General features: G+C 39.2%; 1 protein-coding gene across 5 annotated transcripts in view; it reads right to left on the bottom strand.

Annotated features, from left to right (window-relative positions):
• Positions 1 to 23,760, bottom strand: part of LOC105464741 (histone deacetylase 8) — a 275,966-nt gene that overhangs the window by 158,512 nt on the left and 93,694 nt on the right. For 4 of the 5 annotated variants that reach the window (XM_071089069.1, XM_071089065.1, XM_071089064.1 and 1 more), the window contains exons 8-9: positions 6,854 to 7,026; positions 4,307 to 4,401 (exon numbers count right to left, since the gene is read on the bottom strand). In XM_071089069.1, the coding sequence (XP_070945170.1) occupies positions 4,307 to 4,401; positions 6,854 to 7,026 (268 nt within the window). Of the gene's footprint in view, positions 1 to 4,306; positions 4,402 to 6,853; positions 7,027 to 15,317; positions 17,014 to 23,760 lie in introns of those variants that run through there. The other variant, XM_011712792.2, reaches the window with a different exon arrangement.

Below are 23,760 nucleotides of genomic sequence, written 5' to 3'. Positions count from 1 at the left end.
GTAGGGACATGGATGCAGCTGGAAACCATCATTCTCAGCAAACTATCACAAGAACAGAAAACCAAACACTGTATGTTCTCACTCATAGGTGGGAATTGAACAATGAGATCACTTGGACACAGGAAGTGGAACATCACACACCGGGGCCTATTGTGGGGAGGCAGGAGAGGGGAAGGATAGCATTAGGAGATATATCTAATGTAAATGACGAGTTAATGGGTGCAGCACACCAACATGGCACATGTATACGTATGTAACAAATCTGCATGTTGTGCACAGGTACCCTAGAACTTAAAGTATAATAATAATTTAAAAAAATGAATTAGTAAGTATTTTAAAAACTAAAAAATTGTTTAAAGCAAAACAATAACAATGTATCGAGAGGTTTATAACACATGCAAAAGTAAAATGTATGACTACAATACCACAAAGAAAGAGAAAGGAAAAAAATGGAAGAACGCTGCTGTAAAGGTACTATATTATATGTGAAGTAATGTAATACTATTTAAAAGTTGACCCTGATAAGTTAAAAACGCATACTGTAGGCCGGGCATGGTGTCTCACACCTGTAATCCCAGCACTTTGGGAGGCCAAGGCAGGCGAATCACTTGAGGTCAGGAGTTCAAGACCAGCCTGGCCAACATGGTGAAACCTCATCTCTACTAAAAATACAAAAATCAGCCGGGTGTGGTGGTATGCACCTGTAGTCTTGGCTACTAGGGAGGCCGAGGCAGGCAAATTGCTTGAACCCAAGAGGCAGAGGTTGCAGTGAGCCGAGATTGTTCCACTGCACTCCAGCCTGGGTGACACAGCAAGACTCTGTCTAACAAAAAACAAAAACCAAAAACAAACAAAAAAACCAAACACATACCCAGAGGTAAACCCCAGAGAAACCACAAAGATCAGCATTGCCCTGATATCAAAACCAGACAAAGACATTACAAGAAAAGAAAAAACAGGCCAACTTCCCTTATCAACATAGACACGGCCGGGAAGCGGTGGCTCAAGCCTGTAATCTCAGCACTTTGGGAGGCCGAGACGGGCGGATCACGAGGTCAGGAGATCGAGACCATCCTGGCTAACACGGTGAAACCCCGTCTCTACTAAAAAATACAAAAAACTAGCCGGGCGAGGTGGCGGGTGCCTGTAGTCCCAGCTACTCGGGAGGCTGAGGCAGGAGAATGGCATAAACCCGGGAGGCGGAGCTTGCAGTGAGCTAAGATCATGGCCACTGCACTCCAGCCTGGGTGACAGAGCGAGACTCTGTCTCAAAACAAAACAAAACAAAACAAAACAAAACAAAACAAAACATAGACACAAAAAAACCTTGACCAAGTTTCAGCAAAATGAATCCAGGAATACATAAAAAGGATAATATAACATGACCAAGCAGGGTTTATTCCAGGAATGCAAAGTTAGTTTAACATTAAAAAATCAGTGCTTGTACTAACAATAAAGGAGGATACCATATGATCATTTCAATAGATGAAGAAAAACATTTGACAAAATCAATACTCATTTGTAAGTAAAAAAAGTCTCAGTAAATTAGGAATAGAAGGGAACTTCCTCAACCTAAAAAAGAACATTTTTGAAAAATCCTACAGCTAATATCACACTTCATAGTGAAGATTAAGTGCTTTCCCCCTATGACTGGGGACCAGATAAAGATATTCACTCACCATTTCCACTCAGCATTGCACTGGAGGTCCCAACCAGTGCAAAAAGGTAAGAAAAAGAAAGATTATACAGAAAGAAGGAAAACTCTCTTTATTCACAGATGACGTTTGCATACACAGATTATGCTAAGCAATCTACAAAAAAGCTACTAGATTTCTTGATTATATTTTCAGCTCATGGAGGGCAGGGTATTTTGTGTACTCCTTTGTATCCCCTTTATATTTGATGCATATCTCTACAGTCACTCTTCCTACTGTCTTATTCTTTTTCTGCTCTGTATTATAACTATCTGTGCATTTGCATGTCTCCCCAGCACTTACACCACCCTCCCTCCCTAGCTGCTTGAGGTAGGGGATGTATTTCTCTCTTTGCATCTCCTAAGACATTTAGCATGGTGCCTGGCACAGAATGGGTGCTCAGCAAATATTTTTTGATCTACCATTTGTTGATCTGATTTCAGAGGACCACAAGGATATTTGTGTGCAACTGTGTATTGTGCCCCAGAACTTATATGACTTCATACTGTGTAGCCTATTTTTGGCAATTTTCATTAAAATGTTATCTTATTGTACCTGGAAGACTGTCATTTCAATTTTATTCTTTGTTCCTTCTTGCATGACTCACATCTCTTAAACCAGAAGGATATGACAGAAGGAATTCACAAAGGGTTTGGGCAAATTTATGAATGACATAGTCATAAATGTCTGGGTATAAGAAGTGAGCAGCATGCAAAGGGGAAGGAGATAACTTGCTTTTTTTTTTTTTTTTTTTTTTGATACGGAGTCTCGCACTGTCGCCTAGGCTGAAGTGCAATGGCACGATCTTGGCTCACTGCAACCTACACCTTCCAGGTTCAAGCGATTCTCTTGCCTCAGCCTTCTGAGTAGCTGGGATTACAGGCGTGCACCACCACGTCCAGCTAATTTTTTGTATCTTTAGTAGAGATGGGGTTTCACCATGTTGGCCAGGCTGGTCTCAGATTCCTGACCTCAAGTGATCCGCCCACCTTGACCTCCCAAAGTGCTGGGATTACAGGTGTGAGCCACCGTGCCCGGCCGAGAACTTGCATTTTTAAAGTGCCTATTAGGTTCCAGGGGACTATGTGTTAGGCACTTGACATACATTATATCTCATTTAATCTTACAGAATATTTCAGTATAAAGACAGAACATCTATTTATAAGGCCCAGCCCACACCCATTCAGGCCCATAGCTTCTCCACGTACCAGAGGCAGTATTCATCTTTATTAAAAATTTATCAATCTTTTAACACAGATGAAACTTTGGATTTGCTTTTGCTTCTCAGGAATAGAGCATTTATTCTCAGTTCAGGCTTCTACAGCTTAAAACTTGTTTCTGACATAACTTGATCAGTTTATAAAGTCTTAGAGCTTTAAATTACAATGCAATCTGAGATATTCCCACAGCAATAACAGCGATTACATTTGTTCACAGCACTTACCTTTATATTTCATTAAGCTTCCAAATACTGAATAAAGGTAAGACAAACCAAGAAAAGAGACTTCTATTAACCCTGACATCAGCAAATTGTCTCAAATTATAGTGTACCTTCTATTTGTATTCTAGACATATTGAATGGTTTTTCTGAGATACATATTGTACCTCACCTGAGGTTAGGAGAAAATTGGAAGAAAATTAGTTTAAGTTGTTTCTAATTTTTAAAAAATAATAGCAACTTTAAAAAGCATCATGCTCCCAAGTGTACAGCTACTGTATCTGTCAGAATTCATAACATTAAAACTAAAGCGGCATCCCTAATCCTTGGGAAATAGCTTGAGAAGGTGGGGCTGCATGTACCCGTTTGTTATTTTAAGTTATCCAGTCTAAGGTCTGTAGTTATACATCTTAATCTATAACATGGTTCCTGCTTGCAGGGGAACTGGGGTGATAGGTAGGAACAAAGGTACGCCTTTGGATTAGGGATTATCAGCACACTCACAGGTCCCAGACAGCTTTCTGTGAACTTGTTTTGGGAAAACTAGAACAGACATCTTTGCTTTGGAAAACATAAAGCCCATCTTGTATGACTAAAGAAAATGGCAAGGGCTCAAATGATGTTTCACATTTTGGATGGTCCCATTCCAGCCTCTGTGTGCCACTAATTGCTAGAAAAACACCAGCAATGGTGTTTGTAGCGCTTATGGGTTCCTTGAATTTTACATTGGTCAAAGAAAATTGAGAGATCAGGACTACCACCAAAGAACATGTGCCACATACCACCTATGAAACTTCTTTAAAAAATAGATGAAAATCCAGCTTTCACATTTAAAAAATAGCCCCTTCCTTTTTGAGGCTAGGGGATAAAAATATGCACATATTCCAAAGAATTCTTTGTGTGAACAGGTGACCCCTTCCCACAGTCTCTGTAATTAATTGAGAAATTAAAGTTGGTTGGCCTTTGAGATCTCTTGTAAAAAAAAAAAAAAAAAAGGCAGAAGGTCTTGGATATTTTGGAACAAGAGTCCACTATTCTGCCAAGACAGTGTGTTATTGTTATTGAAGTGTCTCTCAACAAAACGGTATTGAGTGGTGAGGACGTGATTTTGATTAGGTGGAATGACTCAGCTCTTCCCCTTAAAGAAGAGAGGACTTGTCAGAGCCTTACTTACCTCATGATCTGGGATCTCAGAGGATAGTGTTTTCCCTAGGATGACCCCGGTCAAGTATGTCCAGCATCGAGCCGTGTTGGCAAGGTTATAGCCTCCTGTCTCCATCAAGAATTGTGAAGTTAGGAAAGAATAGTCACAAAACAGCAGGAGAGGGAAGGAGGGTAAAGAAAGAGAGAAAAATGTTTTAATAAAAGACAACCTCAAATTGCAGAATTTCCCCTAAATATCCCTTTGTGATATTTTTAAACCACCTATTAGGCAGACTTTGGTGGACCAGTCAAATCATGCACAGTGTAAAACTGGGCAGTCCGAGGTCTGCAAAGATTAAAGAGGCTCTCATCTCTCCAAAAATATGTACCTGAGGAATCCAAACTCCTCAGTTCCATCAAGAGCCATCAGCAAGACTCAGATCTCTGGAATCCAGATCTCTTGAGGTGATCTACCCAATGGAAAGATTTCTGTGATGAATTTTGCAACAATTCTATAAAATGACTGCTGAATGTGATTTGTATTTTAAAACTATTGGCAGATCTAGCCCTAAAAACCCAGGAAACAGAAAAGGAAAATGCTGACAAAAACAGACTTCCTTCTTTTAATATCAGCATTCCTTTTTGCCACAAAACATAGGCCTGGTGGCAGAGATCAAAGAGAGTGAGATGAGGAAGGGACCGTTGATGGATGCTCTGACCCATCTCATCAGGTCCTGTCACAATCACCCAACAGCCATATTATACTGGCTAATAATCAGCATATTTTTGTGCTAAATAGATGTGCTCTGCCATGCAAGCATTCAAACATTGGCCTTTAGCTAAATTCTAAGAGTATAAAGGTAAAATGGAATGATTTCCTAATCTCAATGCAGCCTAAGGGAAACAGAATCTGGTCGATTTTAGATAGGGTGACCATATAAATTATCATACAAAATGGTATACTTTTAAAAGTAAAAGAGGGCACTATTAATCATTACACTGGGATAACATGTATAAACTAGGACATATGGTCACCCTTTTCTTAAGCTTTTCTACTATTTGAAAGGTCACGGATGCTTTGAGTATGTCTTTTAGGCCTCAATGGGGTCCACTGAAGCTTGGGGATGTGGCTCTCTTTACGAACTGTGTGTTAATAGGGGCTGAGAATTTCAGTTAAATAGTACAGGTATTACTTTAAATACTCCCGACATGGAAAAACTCGAATTTATAAGATAAACTTATTTGGTGTATTTAATTTCAAAAAAGGTCACTATAGGTTTTGCTTAGGTAGTAAACTATCTCTGGTACATATACAATATGATTTGATTTGCAAAAATTCCATTTATGCACAAGCATTTTCAGGAATACACATATTTCCTAAGAAGAGTTATATATTCAAATGTCAAAACTTTGGGCTAAGAAAGCAAAAAGGCTTTAGAGCATGCTAATAGACTTTTAATGTAAAGACTATAGCCTCAAACAAAAGTCAGGTTCTAACCTGATGTATATAGTAGAAAGGTCTCTCCCCCTCCTTAGCTGTACCAGTATCATAATCACCATCCTTAGTGCTGTCAAGGAAAGTAATATGTCACACAGTACTTATCAATTTTATCTTTTTCTTCAGTTGAAGTTAATATATTTCTTGCCAGCTTTTCATAAGAGGTTGTCTCTTGTAAGTACCTTTAATTTTGAGCCTTCTAGAGTTTGAGGCTGCCAAAGGACCAGGCTTGTGTACTTGTGTTGAATGCCCACTCATTTAATAAGGCCTCCCCACAATTTCCTCTAACAGGTTGACAAAGCAACCAACAATTAGCTCTTCTATAATATATGCATTTTAAGCTCAATCTGCTTGACCATGTTATTTTAACACACCAATCTATTCATCCAATGAAATAAAGATTATGCTAGGTAGGTAGACAGAAGATTTTAAGCAAGACATCTTTAAAGGTGGTAGATGTTGTGACAAGTTCCATTCTCAAATGTATAAATGCTTCTACTGAATAGACTGGGCTTCCTTTTGGCTAAGTAATACAAATAATCAGCACACACCAAAGGCAAGAATGCCCAAGAGACTACAGATCTCTCAATTTTACTTCACTATAACAAATCCACGCTTTTTGGGGGAAGAGTCATTCTTGAATTCAGCTTATTTAATTAATTTGTGTGTTTACTTACATACAAGTAGAGTTGGAATTTCAGTGACATGTTCCCAAAAGATGATTACTAGAACTGAAAATCAAATACTACACTGAGAGAAGATGGATCAGTCTACTGGGGTTAACATCCTATATTCTTAAGATTCGAGGTAACCTTTAACCAGAGGATCTTTGCTTCAGGAATTGAAATTTAGACTTTAGAGTGCCAAGAAGTCAATGCACATGCTAAGCTGAGAAGTATGTCAGAGTATTTTCTTATGCTGAACTGTGGAGGTGGCAGATTTTATTGACTCAGGCTTCTGGGCTTCAGGTAGGTTGGTATTATCCAATCCAAGAAAGCCAAGTTTTCCAAGTTCAGTGCCAATGTACAAAATGTGGAGGAAGGTCAACAAATTCTCCTGGTAATCTTCCTCTATACTCACCTCCTCCCAAAATGAGTGTTGCCAACTGCCATTGAAGGATGTACTTAAGACACTTGCCAATTCCCACTGGAGTCATGTTAAAGGAGCACATGGGATCCCCAGCTATTGTGTCAGCTCCCAACTGTAAGACCACTGCTTTGGGATTAAAGGCTTGGTATACTTCCTTTAGTACACTATATAAAATAGAAAGGATACAAAATATCAGAAAAATATAGGTCAGTTTGGTCTAGGGGTAGTGGTGGTGGTGGGGCAAGTTAGAGGTATAACTGAATTAGCAAATAGTTAAGGGAAAAAAACACAACCTGTCAAACTCATCAAACTTTCCACCTAAAAAGGGTGAATCAGACTATATGTAAATGATACCTTAATAAACCTGACTTGCAAAATAATTCCCTCTACTTCCACCCTCATCAATGAACACATCTGTCCTTCTGTTTTAAAATTCAGACTTCCTTGAAATATTCATATTAATTTAACTTCAACAGCCATAGGACATAGTATACACATTTAGTCCATTTTAAAATCTGGGGAAATAAAATATATACTGAATAGTCGTTAAGGGTTCTTTCTGATTATTTAAGATTAGGACCATACTTGGAGTTTAATCACCTGGTTCTCAGTGGGGGCTGGGGAGAAGAATTACATGCTTTACAAGCATAGATGTTATCAGGTAAGTTTTTATTATGCAAAAGGACTAACAGGTTATGAAATGCAATCCTCCCTAATGCATATGTAACCAGGGTATTATAGGGAAGGGAACTGTAACAACTGATCTAAAATTATAAATCTGAAAGCACCCTAAAGAACAAATTGTAGTGTAACAATGAGCATAATTTTGGATAGAATCATTCAATGCTACCTCGTCAACCTACCTTTTTTTTTTTGATAGAACACTTGTAGATGAAAAGGAAGATGTCAATGTGACAGACGACCTTAGTCAAGCTTTCAGTATTATCATTAATTGAACACTGACAGTGTCCAGAATACATTCCTAGGAGTTATAAAGTCTCTGCTCTCAAGGGGCTTACAATCTACTTTCCAGACAGAATATATACCAGCCCTCAAGGGCCTGAATAACTCTTACAGAGACGTATAAACAAGTGCAAATTAACATACATCAGAGTTGAGAAAATACAGAGTCAAAAAGTGATCAAAAATGTTGAGGTTAATGACCTCTTCATAATCAACATGTCAAATTACACCAGTGCAGCAAGACTAGAAATATCCCAGATCTTTCTGAAAATGCAAAAGGAATTCAGGGACATAAAAAGCCATCCTCCCAAATCCATATGTAACAAGGGTACTGAAATTATTGAATAGTGCTCACCCACAGAGGCATTCTTTGACTCAAAGGACTGTTTTGTTTTGATTTCTCATCTACACAGAAGAATATTGAGTGATCGTAGAGATTATAAGAATATTATAAAAATAATGACATATGATCCTTAATACAAGGATACTTGGGCCTATTCTCTCTTTCATATGCTTATCTCCTGGGTGCAGAGGGAAGATAAGCTAACTGAATAGTTTAGACGACATTTATTGAGCATCTACATGTACGGAGCACCCTATTAGCTGCTGCTGGGAGACACAGAGGAAGGCGTGATGTCTGTTCTAAAAAGGTTTCTAGCTTAAGGAGGAGGAGGGGGGGAGGCAACAAGACTAATGTTCTGTTCATTCATTCTTTCCCTCACTTACCACACATTTTTCTGAGCATCCACTGTGTGCCCAGCATGTAACTGTACCAGATGCTGGAGGAACAAAGATGAATATGACACAACCCCTAGCTTCATGTAGCTCGGAAATAGAGGGAAAGACACAGACTATGTCAATAAATAATTAAAATACAACGATAAATGAAGTGTCAGAAATGGCACAGAGTAGGGAATAATCAACTTTTCCTGAGGATTTTAAAAAGGCTCTATAGAAGTAACTCTTGACTTAGGTCCTAAAAGATGAGAACTACAGTGAGCCAACTCTCAAGATAGCTAAACTGAAAAATGGTAACAATGATTCCTGGTAAGGATGTGGAGAAACCAGATCATAAACATATCTTGCTGGTGGGAACATAAAATGATGTAGCCACTCTGGAAAATAGTTTGGCAGTTCCTGTCAAAACTAAAAATAGATTTACCATATGACCTAGTAATTGTACTCTTGGGCAATGTATTCCAGATAATTTAAGACTGATTTTTGTGTAGGAACTTGTACATGAATGTTGATAGCAGCTCAATTTGTAATAGCCATACATTGGAAACAACCCAGATGCACTTCAACAGATAAATGGTTAAACAAACTGGTACAACCATGCCACTGGAATATTGTTTATTCATAAAAAGGAGCAAACTATTGATACATGCAAAAAAATCTGGATGGCTCTCAAGGGAATTATGCCGGGTCAATAAGGCCAATCTCAAAAGATTGTCTGCTGCATGAGTCCATTTATATTACATTTGCAAAATAATAATTACAGAGATGGAGAATAGATTAGTTGGTTGCCAGGGGTTAGGGATGGATGTAACTACAAAGGCATAGCATGAGGGAGCCTTGTGATGATGGTACTGATCTGTATCTTGATTGTGGTTGTAGTTATGCAAGGCTACATGTGTGATAAAATTGCATAGAGCTACACACACACACATACACATACACACACACACATGCATGTATAGTTGGTGAAATCTAAATAAGCTCCATGGCTTGTACCAATGTCCAATATCAACTTCTTCATTTTGATGCTGTAATATAATTGTATAAGGTGTCAACATTGGGGGAGGCTGGATGAAGGGTACCTGGGACTTCCCTATACATTTTTTTGCAACCTTCTGTGAATCTGTGATTATTGTGCAATAAAAGTTTTTTTTAAAAGTGTAGAAATTTATAGGTATGTAGGGTGACGATAGGGAATTTGGAGGCAGAGATGACTGTGGGGTTACTGGTAGGGGACTAAGTCCAGAGAAGGAAGTATGCACCCAGGAGCATGAAGGCTTGACAGCAGGAGTGGTGGGATGAGGCCAGAGAGGTAAACGTGGGCTATATATACCCGGCAGGCTAATGAGTTTGGACTTTTGCTTAAAGGGTACAAAATGTCTCAAACATTGTATGGGTGCATGTGTGCATCTGTGTGTGTGTGCTTTGAAGGCATAATTAGATTTCCATTTTAAAGATACTGAAGCTCTATTGTAGGATACCCTGAAGGTTGATGAGGGCTTTTGCAACCATCCAGGCCAGTGACAGCAAGGATAAGGAGGAAGAGACAGATTTGGGAGAAATTTATATGGTAGAATTGATGGGGTAATAGAGAATGACACACAAGAAAAGCATATACATATAACATTTGTGAGTGTTTGGTATTTAGGAGAGAGGAAAGGATAAAGGCAGGCAGGTGTTTCTGGAGTAGTTGTTTTGATTACAGCCACGTAGGGAAAATAAGTCCTCAAGGAGTTCTGATAAAGAGGGCTCTGGATGGGTATTGAAAATGTTGATAAGAAGCTTTGAGAAAGGTAGGGCATTTTGTACATAGTGCAAACTTCAAAGCAACTGAAGTAAGGGCAGCTTACAGAGGGCTGGATGGTGAACACTTTTAAATTCAAGACTGGAAGTTTTCATTTGATTTGACAGTCAAATGGAAACCATTGGAGAAGTATGAGGTAAGTACTAATGTTGCTGAAAAATTATGCTTAGGAACTTAGCTTTTTGCTGTTGCATGTAAGGTCAAAGTGACAAAGTCAACCCCACAGGGGTTGGCAAAAAGGGTATTGAAGCATTCTAGTCATAATGGCAGCAGGAAGCAAGGTAAGGTAAATTTGGAAAAAATTGGGAGGGCTAATTGACAGAGTAGGAGTGGAGCATCAAAGAAGAAAACACTGTGTCAATTCCTCCAGAATTCCCAGGATGGGAAAAGAAAAATTGGAATATTATTTTTCCTATTGCCACTTCCAAATCTAACATTCTTTCCTCTCGTCAATCGCTCCCTCTTTTGAGTCAATGTCATTTGATAATATTACTCAAATACTATCAAAGTTCTTATCTTTCACCTCCCTTGGGGATTTTAGCACCTCGTTCACAATTTTTCTCATTCTCCCTTTCCTTGTCATCATTTTCTGCAGTTCAATATTCATTCCCTCACTCAAACCTTGATTCAAAAACTAGAGACACAGAAATAAGCAAGACTCAAGAAGCTTCTGGTCCATTAGGGGAAGAAAACAGGAAAACAAGTAATTGTGATAAATGCTATAATATTCATTCATTCACTCATTTCATTCATTCATTCAACAAATGTTAATTGAATGCCTACTATAGGTACTAGGTTGGGCAATGGGTTCACAGTATTGAACAAGAGATCTATTCTTTCCCCTATGCCTGTCCTAACTCTCTAACATCACAGTTTCTTTATCTTTTCAACAATAGTGATGTCCACCTGCACTCTACTTTATTCCTAATCATAGACACACTTTGGGGCCTGATAAAGAAGCACTTGGAATTGCTCTTCTTCTAAGATCCTGAACTCTGAACTACTTTCTCCATCTACAATTTTCTATCTTTCCAATTCCTATTGCATTTCCTGTTTATTCTTACTGTAACTTCTATTCCCTAGTTGTTTTCCCCCTATTTTTAAAGTACACCATTGTATAAATATTTTTTCTTTTGAGATAGGGTCTCAGTCTCTCGCCCAGGCTAGAGATCAGTGGCATGATCATGGTTCACTACAGCTTTGACCTCCTGGGTTCAAGCAGTCCTCTCATCTCCGCTTCCCAAGTTGCTGGGACTATAGGCCACCACATCCAGCTAATTTAAAAATTTTTGGGGGTACACATGGGGGTCTCACTTTGTTGCCCAGGCTAGACTCGAACTCCTGGGCTCAAGTGATCCTCCCACCTTGGCCTCCCAAAATGCTGGGATTACAGGTGTGAGCCATCATGCCCAGGTCAGCCTATCTTTTGACTTCATATGCTTCATTACTCATTCTGGAGAATATAATTAGTCATTTTGAAAACTTACTTTAGCACCCTAGTTCCCTCACACCTTTGCCATTTTTGCCTTGTCAGTCCTTAAGCCCTTGGATGAACCACACCATCAGAGTTTTCTCTCTGTTCTGCTGGAGGAAGCTGAGAAATCAAGTGAATTGTTTCCATTAGAGTTTATGCTTATAACTCCAATTCAACAAATTCTACAAACACTAATTGAGTGATTAATATGGGCCACACACTCTCTACAGCTTGGCCATCTTTCACTTTACCTCCAAGTGATGAAGAATTACGTTTCATACAGCAGCTAGTCTAATTTTTGAAAAATACAAATATAATGAGAGGACATTCTTGATATAAAAAATTAAACATGGCCAGTCACGGTGGCTCATGCCTGTAATCCAGCACTTTGGGAGGCCGAGGTGGGCAGATCACTTGAGGTCAGGAGTTTGAGACCAGCCTCGCCAACATGATGAAACCTTGTCTCTACTAAAAATACAAAAATTAGCTGGGCGTGGTGGCAGGCACCTGTAATCTCAGCTACTCAGGAGGCTGAGGCAGGAGAATCACATGAACCTGGGAGGCGGAGGTTGCAGTGAGCTGAGATCGCACTACTGCACTCCAGCCTGGGCAACAGAGTGAGACACAGTATCAAATAAATAAATAAATAAATAAATAAATAAATAAATAAATAAAGGTCTATCAAATAAAAGTGAAAAATCTCCCTGTTTCCATCTCAACTTCCACCCCAGAGGTAACTGCTGATTAAGTTTGTCGTGTATCTTTCTGGATCAAATTTTTCTGCCTCATACTGGACAGAACTGGTTGAAGCTACGTGTAATGAGTACCTTTCTTTACCTCTTTTCTCTACCTGAAAATGTCCTCCATCATATTTCTTCTCCCCTTCCAGCTTAATTTATCCCTCTAAGCACTAAATCCTCTTTTGTTGCTTTAAGGGTCATGTATCACCAATGAGCTCTTTTCTTACATCTTCAGTCCCTGAATTCCTGCTGATTCAGTTCCTGTAGGTTATAAGTTACAAGTTGCCCATCTATCCCTCCCCTTCTCAGCATTGTCCAACTTATCCACATACTGGCCACCTATACATACTTCTTGCAATCCAGAATCTGATCCTACTGCTCTCCTGAAATTGCTCTCTTAAAGGTAGAGAGACCTCTAGATTACCATATCCAAAAGCCTTTTCTCTGTTATCTTTTTCAAACTTCTTAGAAGCAACTGACAGTTGATTCTACTAAAGAATCTGCAGCTAGTTATCAGGGGCTACAGTTCCAGTAAAAAATATATATATTTTAAAAGTAATTTAAAAATAAGTTTATTGACCTTCATATACTATACAATTCCCTCATTTAAAGTGTACAATTCAATGGCTTTTAGCATATTCAAAGAGTTGTGCACACAACATCACAATGAATTTTAGAATATTTTCATTGTCCTCAAAAGAAACCCTGAACCCATTACCAGTCACTATCTATTCCCACCACTCTTCAACCCCTAGCCCCTGGCAATCACTAATATACTTTCTGTCTCTATGAATTTGTCTAATTTTGACCTTTCATATCAGTGGAATCATATAATGCTTTCTTTTGTGACTGTCTTGAAGGTTCATTTGTGTTGTAGCATGTATCGGTACTTCATTCCTTTTTATGGTTGAATAATATCCAATTGCATGGATAGACCACATTTTATCCATTTAACGGTTGATGTTATTTCCACTTTTTGGCTGATATTAATAATGCCACTATAGTATACTACTACAGATATACATGTACAGGTTTTGTGTAGACACATTTTCAATTCTCTTGGGGATATATACCTAGGAGTAGAATTGCTGGGTCATGTGGCAACTCTATGTTTAACCATTTGAGGAACAGCTAGACTGTTTTCCACAGTGGCCACACCATTTTACATCCCCATCAGCAATATATGAAGGTTACAATTTCTCCACATCTTCACCAACACTTGTTATTTTTTGTTTTGTTTCATTTTAAATTAATTATAACCATCCTAGTGGGTGTGAAGTAGTATCTCACTGTGGTTTTGATTTGCAGTTTTCTGATTAGTAATAAAGTTGAATATCTTTTCACGTGCTTATTGGATATTTGTATATCTTCTTTGAAACAATATCTATTTCAACCCTTTGCCCATTTTAAACTGGGTTATCTTTTAAAATGGAGCTGTAAGAGTTCTTATTCTAAATATGTCTCTTATCAGACACGATTTGCAAATATCTACTCCCATTCTGTGGATTATCTTTGCACTCTCTTGATAGTGTCCTTTGCAGCACAAAGTTTTAAATTTTGATGAAATTCAGTTTATCTATTTCTTCTTTTTTTGCTTGTTTTTGGTGTCATATCCAAGAGACCACTTCCTATTCCAACATCATGAAAATTTACATCTATGTTTTCATCTAAGAGTTTTACAGTTTTAGCTCTTACATTTAAGTCTTTGATCTATTTTTAAATTAATTTTTATGTATGGTGTGAGGTAAGGGTCCAACTTTATTCTTTTATATATTGATACATCCAGTTGTCCTATCATCATTTGTTGAAAAGACTGTCCTCTCCCCTATTGAATGGTCTTGGCCCCTTTGTGTAAAATCAATTGACTATAAATGTGGGGGTTAATTTCTGGACTCTGAACTCTGTTCCATTAATCTATATGTCTGTCCTCATGCCAGCACGACACAGCTTTGATTACTGTAGTTTTGTAGTAAGTTTTAAAGTTGAGAAGTTTGAGTTTTCTAACTTTGTCCTTCTGTTTCAAGATTGCTTTTGCTATTCTGGGTCAGATTTCTGGATACATTTTAGGATTAGATATGTCAATTTGTGAAGAGAAGTCAGCTGTGATTTACAGCTACATTTGGACCATGCTAAACTTGTCATCTTACCTCTTCTATTCCCTATCTCTGTTAATGATGTCCATCTTTTCAGTTACCCATGTTCAAAACTGAGGAATTTGAAAGTCACCCTTTCAGATTCCTCCCTTTTCCTGTTCTTCTCCAATTACCAGTCTTCCACCAATCTCTCTCCTATTCCTTCCTCTCCACTCCCACTGCAGTACTCTAATCTAGCCCTTATGACCACCTTCATGGATTATACCAATCGCTTCCTAATCAGTTTCCCTGCCTCAAGTCTCTTCCCTCTCCAATCCTTCATACACGTAACCATCAAATTAATTTTCCTTAGGGAAATAGTTTTGATAAAGTTACTTCTTAATTCAAAAACCTTTTACATCCCTCCATTGTCTTTAGAGACACTTAATATTCTTAGGCTGTGATCCAAAGTGCTTTGTAATCTGACTGTGGCCTACCTTTAAAATCTTATTTTCCAATAACAACTTAACCTATATTATTCTATAGGCAAACTGAACTCTCCATTATTCACCTCACTCACCTTGTATTTTCTTGCAAGTATGTCTTTTGTCATGTACTTACTTGTGCCTGAAAGTTACCTTTCTACATGTCTACATCATAGCCATTCTTTTTTTTTTTTTTTTTTTTTGAGACGGAGTCTCGCTCTGTCACCCAGGCTGGAGTGCGGTGGCCGGATCTCAGCTCACTGCAAGCTCCGCCTCCTGGGTTCACGCCATTCTCCTGCCTCAGCCTCCCGAGTAGCTGGGACTATAGGCGCCCGCCACCTCGCCCGGCTAGTTTTTTGTATTTTTTAGTAGAGACGGGGTTTCACCGTGTTAGCCAGGATGGTCTCGATCTCCTGACCTCGTGATCCGCCCGTCTCGGCCTCCCAAAGTGCTGGGATTACAGGCGTGAGCCACCGCGCCCGGCTTCATAGCCATTCTTTAAAGGCGAGCTTAAATTTTATCTACTCCATGAATGAGAATGATAATAATGATGACAACAGCCAACATTTATTGAGCACTTTATTCAGAATAGAGCACTGTTCTATGTATTTCACATGTATTAGCTCATTTGACCCTCATAATAATTCATAACAGGTATTATTTCTAATCCTATTTTACAGACAGGGAAACTACCATACAGAGAGGTTAAGAAATCTGTACAAAATCACAGAGCTATTAAGTGGCAGAGCTGGTTTTTGAACCCAGGCATTCAGGCACCAGAGTTTTTGCTCTAAACCACTACAATATATCTGCTTCCATGACTTACTGAGCTACTATGCATCAGATACTATGTCAGTCACTTTACCCACATTATTTCAATATAACAGCAGACGCTGTTGCCAAAACTTTACTGGGAAGAGTGTTAACCTTCCCAAGCAAGCTTTGATCTTACGATTCCCTCATTCTAAAACCTTCAGTGGCTCCCAAAATGTTTACAGAATATGGTACAAATTTTCATAGCTAAGAATTCCAGCTCTTCCATGATGTGGTTCCCACCCACGTTTCCAATCTTCTTTGCAACTTCTCCTTCATGCACTTTACAGTCCAGCCAAACTAAAACCACTGCTATTCTTTGTGCATAGCTCAGCCTCTCCCAACTTTGATCTTGCTGTACCCTGTGTGTAGAACATCCTTCCCTACAATCTCTGTATATTCAAACTTGACCCAGATTTTATAAACACTCATATACATTCACACACTTTGTAAAGACAGAGTAATTAGCTACCCTTTAGAAACCAGATCAAATGTTACCTCCTCAATTACGCCTTTTTCTGAAGTATTTTCTCTCTTTGAATACCCACAGCATTCTATCTCTTATGGTTCTTACAATTTTCTATGTTTTATTTATTTAAATGTGTGTGAATATGAAAATCAATCTCTATTTATTTATCTAACATTTTAAAATTTCCACTAACTTCCTTGAGGGTAGAATCAATACTTTATACATAGTAAGCATTCAATAAATAGTCATTAAATGAATAAATGAATGAAATGTCACTCCAGATTGCTTTTGGGAAAGTTTCCCTAACCACTGTAACAGTACTGTTTGCTACACCGCAAATCATTAATTTTTCATCTTGTGAAAGTATAAAATCTCTTATCCAGAAAGGAGGGGGAGAACAGGCATTTCTTTACACTACATTAGTAACTTCCCTATAAACATACAAGATATTCATTTAAAATGCAGTTTTCTTGATGAGAAACCTGATCCTTCAGTATTCAGTAGTCTAGTTTTCAGACAAGGCTATGCAAATGAGGAAGAGAAGCTGTGGCAGCTGCTTCCACAGGCCTGGATTTGGGGCAGGGGGTTCATGCCTGAGGAGAATAAAAGCCAGGGTGGTGACATTAATGATGCTTTTGGATAAAATAAAAGCCCAAGAACAAAATCATAGAGTTATTCTCTTTTCTTTGATTCCATCAGGGTAGACCATAGCTTCTACTGTGTGCCTTTGAGATCTTTCACTGGTGCTTCTTTACCTCTAATATCAGGGGCTGAACATGTTTTTTTTTTTTTTGGTTGTTGTTGTTATTTAGATAATATCCTAAAAGATTCATCTCAGGGCAATGGGATACCAGAGCAATGGCGTTATAGTCACCCTTAACCAATACTGGTGGTGGAGTGTGGTAACCCTAACTTGTCCCTCTAGCAAGACCTCTGACGGGTTCATGCTCCCAGAAGGTTTAGTCTCCTGACTTTCTACCTTGTACACCAGTCTAAACCAGCCTTGTCATCTTCATGCTTTCCAACAGACACTCTCAGCACCCTCTAGAGACTCCCTCAATAGAGATTAAAGAAATGAGAAATTCAAAGTTGAAAAACCAAGAAGGGTAGGATGCAGAGGGATAGAAGAGAAAAATATTTGCTACTAACGCTTTGAATTATCAATGTCAGCCTGAGAAAAGTTATTGCCAGCAGCAAAACCCCTTTCTAAGACATAAATTTTAAACCTATTGCATTTGATGGGATTGAGAGGCAGACTGTGTTAAGGACCCAAAGTATTACTAGTCAGTCCCAAATGGGAGCCGTTCAACTTTCCATAGGTATGTTTTCTCTAAATTCTCTCAATCCTATTTGAGCTCAGGTACTGCTGACTCATTCTGCAACAACTCAACCTGCCAGGGGATGCAGCATATGGTAAATGCCTCAGTGACTTCTGAATATCTATTACAAATGGTTCAGGGATGCAGGGATTTGGGAGGAGGGAGGTTGCCTTGCAGTGAGCATGATGTGTCATTTTGTTGGAGAACATGGGTGCCTCCTGGACATATTCAGAAGACATTTAATTTTCTCTAAGTTTCTTTTTCTGCTTTTAGCATCAAACAAGCAGCACTGGTTCCATGAACTTCCAAAAACATGAAACAAAAAAAACACCAAATCCATAAAATAAAAGACAAACCTTAAGCTCCCCAACCAACCAACCAACCAACCAACCAACCAACCAACCAGCAAACAACCTCATATCTCTTTTGCTGTTTCAATTTTTGTGACGTAATTTCTTAACATTTTAAAGGGGCATCTTTTCTCTCACTGCTGAGTCTATTATATAGAAACATAGATTCTAACGGGCATCTCTTTCTAACATGCCTTGTAGTAGGTAATTCTACTCATCAATTACGTGTCACCTTGGCAACAGAAAGGGCTGCATACTATTTTTAGCATATTCTTACTTATCTCTCACTATACCTCTTAGAAGTAAACCATTCTCATTCACACAACGGAAAGTGAGTCATCCAGAATTAAAGTCATCCAGTGTTTGCATGGCACCTTACCAGTGGCCTGAAGTGAATCGTCAGAGCTAGAATTAGAACACTAATTCTAATTTGAATGCAATGCTCTTGTTACTAAATCCCAATGGTCTTTGGCTCTCTTCATTCTGAGAGGCCAGATGACCTAGCAAGCGGAGTGTACATTATCTGGGCAGGGGGTAGGGTGGGAAGAGAGGTAGGCTGGTTTGGAGAGCTAAGTTAAAAAACAAAAAATGGAAGAAGACCTAAAGAATATGAATCCTAAGGCTATCTGTGCTATTTGATCTGGGGTAGGTCATTTAACTGCTCTGTAACCACCAGGAGTGCTCATAGTGTAGAGCATTCTGCTCTGTGTCACACCATTTGACCATATGTCTCATCTCTCCCCCTTTGCAACCCCTACAGCACTCAGTTCAGGGAGAATGCTGGATTTGGAGTCAGATAAGCTTGGATCCAGTGTTTGCATGGCAACTTGGACAAATCATTTCTCTGAACCTCAGTTTCCTTCTCTGTAAAACAATAATATTATCTCCCTCACAGGGTTGTTGTGAGGATTAAATGATATAACATTTGTGAAAGTCTTCTCCCAGCATCAGGCATATAGTAAGCACTCCATAACATTGAATGAATAAATGAATGGCCTCAAGTCAGGCCCTTGGAGTGCTATGTTAATTATTTCAGTCCACTAGGATACTGGTGAGTTCAGCACAGCACACCAGAGCAGTGACTTCCTGAATAGTATTCTAATGGTCCCCAAAGGCAGAGAGAAATTTCATCGTGTCACTGCTGGGTTATACCTGTTCTGGGAATACAGTAATTCATTTTCCAGTGCTGCCAATCTATTACCTTTCACCAAACACAAAATTCACTTTAAGAAGGGACAGAAATACAAGTGCCTTTCTGTTATATAGATGTTGGGAGAATATATTATTAAAATTGAAACCGACTTCTCTGATTTCTTAGGCAAAAAATCAGATTGGAAGCCAAACAGCTATTTGGCCTTTGTAGACCCTGGATAGCAATGCCCTTGGGGGAAAGGGGAGTGTTGGAGTCATTCCAAACTATAGTTACATTTGTGTGTATATTTACTGCTTGTGCTTATGCTCTCTGCACTTAGTTTTTACTCTCTAAGCCTTGAAGAATTCACAATTTACCTAGAGCACAGTTTAATACATATGGGTGGGAATACAGGCCTATATCTCTGTTTCTCATTTCCTAATCATATTTTCTACCTTCCTTATATAACTGATACCTCTTCTTTTCCAATTCAATTGCTCACTTTTTGAACTTAGGTGAACAATAGTGATTTGTTAACAATAAACATGCCCCTAGCCCTTGCCTCAGTCTTCTTTACCCCTGAGGGCCTTCCTAAGATTCAAAGCCTGAAATCCTGCCATATAGTTAGCACCTGGCGCAGCTCATCAAAATATAATATCCTTTCCCAGATGATTGGAAATCTCTGCAATGCCGTCATACAATGAGGTGTGCAAGAAAGAGTTTGGGGATTGATTTTCATCATTAACTTGATATTGCATGGTTTTTGTGGGACTTAAAAAGAAACGCATTTTTATTACTTTTAAGTACTGGACATAGAATAACTCCAACTCATCATATTTTAACAGTTATTTTTCTGGGGTAGGATGTATGCTAAACATGCCTATGTTAGAGTGTCTGGTGGATCATTCAGGATCAGTGTCCTGTTGCTTGATGAAATACAGATCACGTCAATGAAATCCAGATGGGGAAACTGGATCTCTGGCAATGGCTGCCAGATCTTCTCCATATGAAATCTCTCTAGTCTGTATGCAAATTCAAAACTCCATATCCTGGAAATCCCAAACCAATCAAGTGGCGCTCCGCTTCTTAGTTACTGGACTAAACACAGGGAAGCGATTCATTCTTCCCTGAGGAAATAAGCATTTCTTACATACATCTATCTTGGCACAAAAAGGGCTGGCTAAGCAAATTAATAGTGTAAACAGGACTGCACTGGGAAATGTTTGTCCTACTTAGGAGAATAAACTTTTTATGCACTTTGTGCATATACACTTACATACAAATAATTGATATGCTAATTACAAATGATTCTTAAAGCCCCTTCCCTGAGGTGCTGTACTATGCTGTTAGTCTAGTTTGAATTACTAGCATGTCCAGTGCTTGAAAGTAATAAAAATGCATTTAAAAATATCCCATGATTCAGACTGGCTTTCCTCTAATTAGGCTGAGTTAGTGAGGCTTGCCTGTATTTAAATAAGATAGATATTTTTCCACTTTACCTCTAACATATTTAACATGGTCTCCCTCCCCTCTCTATTCCCCCATCCCCCTCAACAGGGAGCTAGCACACACAAACCCCTTAGCTTCTGGCTCACTATGCAATGGCACTTGCATCACCTCCAGGCAAACACATTGCTTTTAGCCCCTGGCACACACACATGCCCTTTTGCTTATTAACTTGTTAGCTGGTTATTTGATATAGCTTTTTTGAGCAGTTCTTTCCTTTAGTCCTTCTTTTTTTTTTTTTTTTTTTTTTTTTTTTTTTTTTTTGATGAAGTCCTGCTCTGTCACCTAGGCTGGAGTGTAGTGGCTTGATCTTGGCTCACTGTGACCTCCGCCTCCTGGGTTCAAGTGATTCAATCTGGCTCAGCCTCCAAGTAGCTGGGACTACAGGCACGCGCCACCATGCCCAGCTAATTTTTGTATTTTTAGTCGAGACAGAGTTTCGCCAGGTTGGCCAGGCTGGTCTTGAAATCTTGACTTCAAGTGATCTGCCCGCCTTGGCCTCCCAAAATGCTGGGATTACTGGTGTGAGCCACCATGCCCAGTCCTTCAGCTCTTCTTTAAGTACCAATGGACATGGCTCTTTTCTGGTAGTACAATGGGTTAACAGTGCACACAGAGCAAAGTCCAGCCAACTTAACATCAGGCTTTTTCATCAGGTGCTGGATATCGGGTTTAACTAAATCTCTGTATAGTCCTTGTCAACACGTCACAACGAGGCAGCTCATCAGTCCTGGCAGCTGCTAGGTGTATGGCAATGTCAGGCACAGTCATTCAAAGCCATAACATGTTGAAGCAAAACCTAAACAGTAGTTTTTCTAGGCTACACTGAAGGGACAGAGCAGTGACTAAAGAATGTGGGAGACAGAGGATTAGGGCAGAGGTTGGTGGGGTGCATGGTGGAGAGCAGCTGAGAGGAATAATATGAATTTCGATGTTAGAATATCCTATGAAGCCCAGATTATAGTCAAGTCTGGGTTTCTTTTCAGGGCAGAGTGATGTTAAAGGGTGTAATTTTCAAGATTTCCATTTAGGAGCAAGGTCTTCCTATCTCTGGAGAGTTTCAGAGCATGTTTTAGCATCAGAACTTATTCAACTGCTGCCAAAGAATCAGGTCACTTGCTCCAGGAGGCAGGGATCAGTCAGCATAACAAGAGACCAGAGAAGAGGCACATCAGAGAAACAGCACAAACTCACAGAATTCCAGAAGACTGTCTTCCTTGATACAAATGAAACAATATACCTATGAAGACTTGTTTGCTCAAGGTGGGAGGGACTGTCATGATGGCAGGGCTACTTGGTGCAGTTCAGCAGTCATAAAAGACATCAGTTGAGAAGGGAAGGAGAATATAAGAACTGTCCCTCTAACTACCTGAATTTTAAGTCCTAAGGATTAGGTGAGAGGAAACAACACTTCACCACTGCAACCCTAAACAAATCCTGAGGACAGGCAGGGTGAGTTCACTGACTGAGGTTTCAGGATAACTCAGTGAAGCACAGTATCTCCTTCTTCCTCATTATCCTACATTCTGACACAGTTAATGCCTCTTGAATTTAATATTTTAAAAGGCACATCAAACTAGGAAGAATAAATGAATGGCTCACTTTGGCCTCATTTCCACCTGTGGCTAACATTAACAGTAACTTTAATTAGTGTCTGAGTCATCCATTTTCCAGAAACAACAGGTAATTTTACATCTGCCATACCCCAAGAGGCAGGATAAGAGTTTATTAAATAGAACAAAAGCATTTAACACAAATACCTTACTTATAGAGGGCTGAGTTCAAAGTGCAAGGCTTATAGAATGAATTAGCAGCTTCTGTTACCTTAATCATTGGGCGAAAGTGAGCTAGTGATTATCAAGGTAGTGTAGCTGTGACCCAAATGAAGAGAGGTAGAATAAGTTTGTAAATAATTTTTTATCAGTTCTCAGATTGTAATGAAATGGGGAATGTATTAGCTTGTGCTCATGATGCTGTAAAGTCAAGAGACAACAGATGCTGGTGAGGCTGTGCAGAAATAGGAATGCTTTTACACTGTTGGTGGGAGTGTAAATTAGTTCAACCATTGTGGAAGACAGTGTGGCGATTCCTCAAGGATCTACCAGAAATACCATTTGACCCAGCAATCCCATTACTGGGTATATACCCAAAGGAATATAAATCATTCTATTATAAAGACACATGCACATGTATGTTTATTGCAGCACTATTTACGATAGCAGACTTGGAACCAACCCAAATGCCCATCAGTGACAGACTGGATAAAAAAAATGTGGCATATATATGCCATGGAATACTATGCAGCCATAAAAATGAATGAGTTCATGTTCTTTGCAGGGACATGGATGAAGCTGGAAGCCATCATTCTCAGCAAACTAACACTGGAACAGAAAACCAAACACTGAATGCTCTTACTCATAAGTGAGAGCTGAACAATGAGAACGCATGGACACAGGGAGGGGAACATGACACACTGGGGTTTGTCAGGGGGTGGGGGGCCAGGGGAGGGAGAGCATTAGGACAAATACCTAATGCATGTGGGGCTTAAAACCTAGATGACGGGTTGATAGGTGCAGCAAACCACCATGTTACATGTATAACTATGTAACAAACCTGCACGTTCTGCACATATATCCCAGAACTTAAATTAAACAACAGCAAAAAAAGAACTGCCCAAGACTAGGTTATTTATAGAGGTTCTGCAGGGCTGGGGAAGTCTCAGGAAACTTACAATCACGGCAGAAGGGGAAGCAAAGATGTCCTTCTTCACATAAGAGCAGGAAGAAGTGCAAAGTGAGAGGGGGAAAGCCCCTTATAAAACTATCAGATCTCATGAGAACTCACTATCATGAGAACAGTATGGAGGAATTGCCCCCATGATCTAATCACCTCCCATGAGGTCCCTCCCCCAACATGTGGGGATTACAATTTGGATTACAATTCAAGATGAGATTTGGGTGGGGACACAAAGCTAGACCATATCAGGGATGAAGATGGAAGGCTATATAATTACTTGTTCTCACATGCAAATTT

This window comes from Macaca nemestrina, chromosome X, assembly GCF_043159975.1.
Source record: "Macaca nemestrina isolate mMacNem1 chromosome X, mMacNem.hap1, whole genome shotgun sequence".
NCBI classification, from domain to species: domain Eukaryota; kingdom Metazoa; phylum Chordata; class Mammalia; order Primates; family Cercopithecidae; genus Macaca; species Macaca nemestrina.
This window is presented reverse-complemented; position numbering and strand designations above follow the sequence as displayed.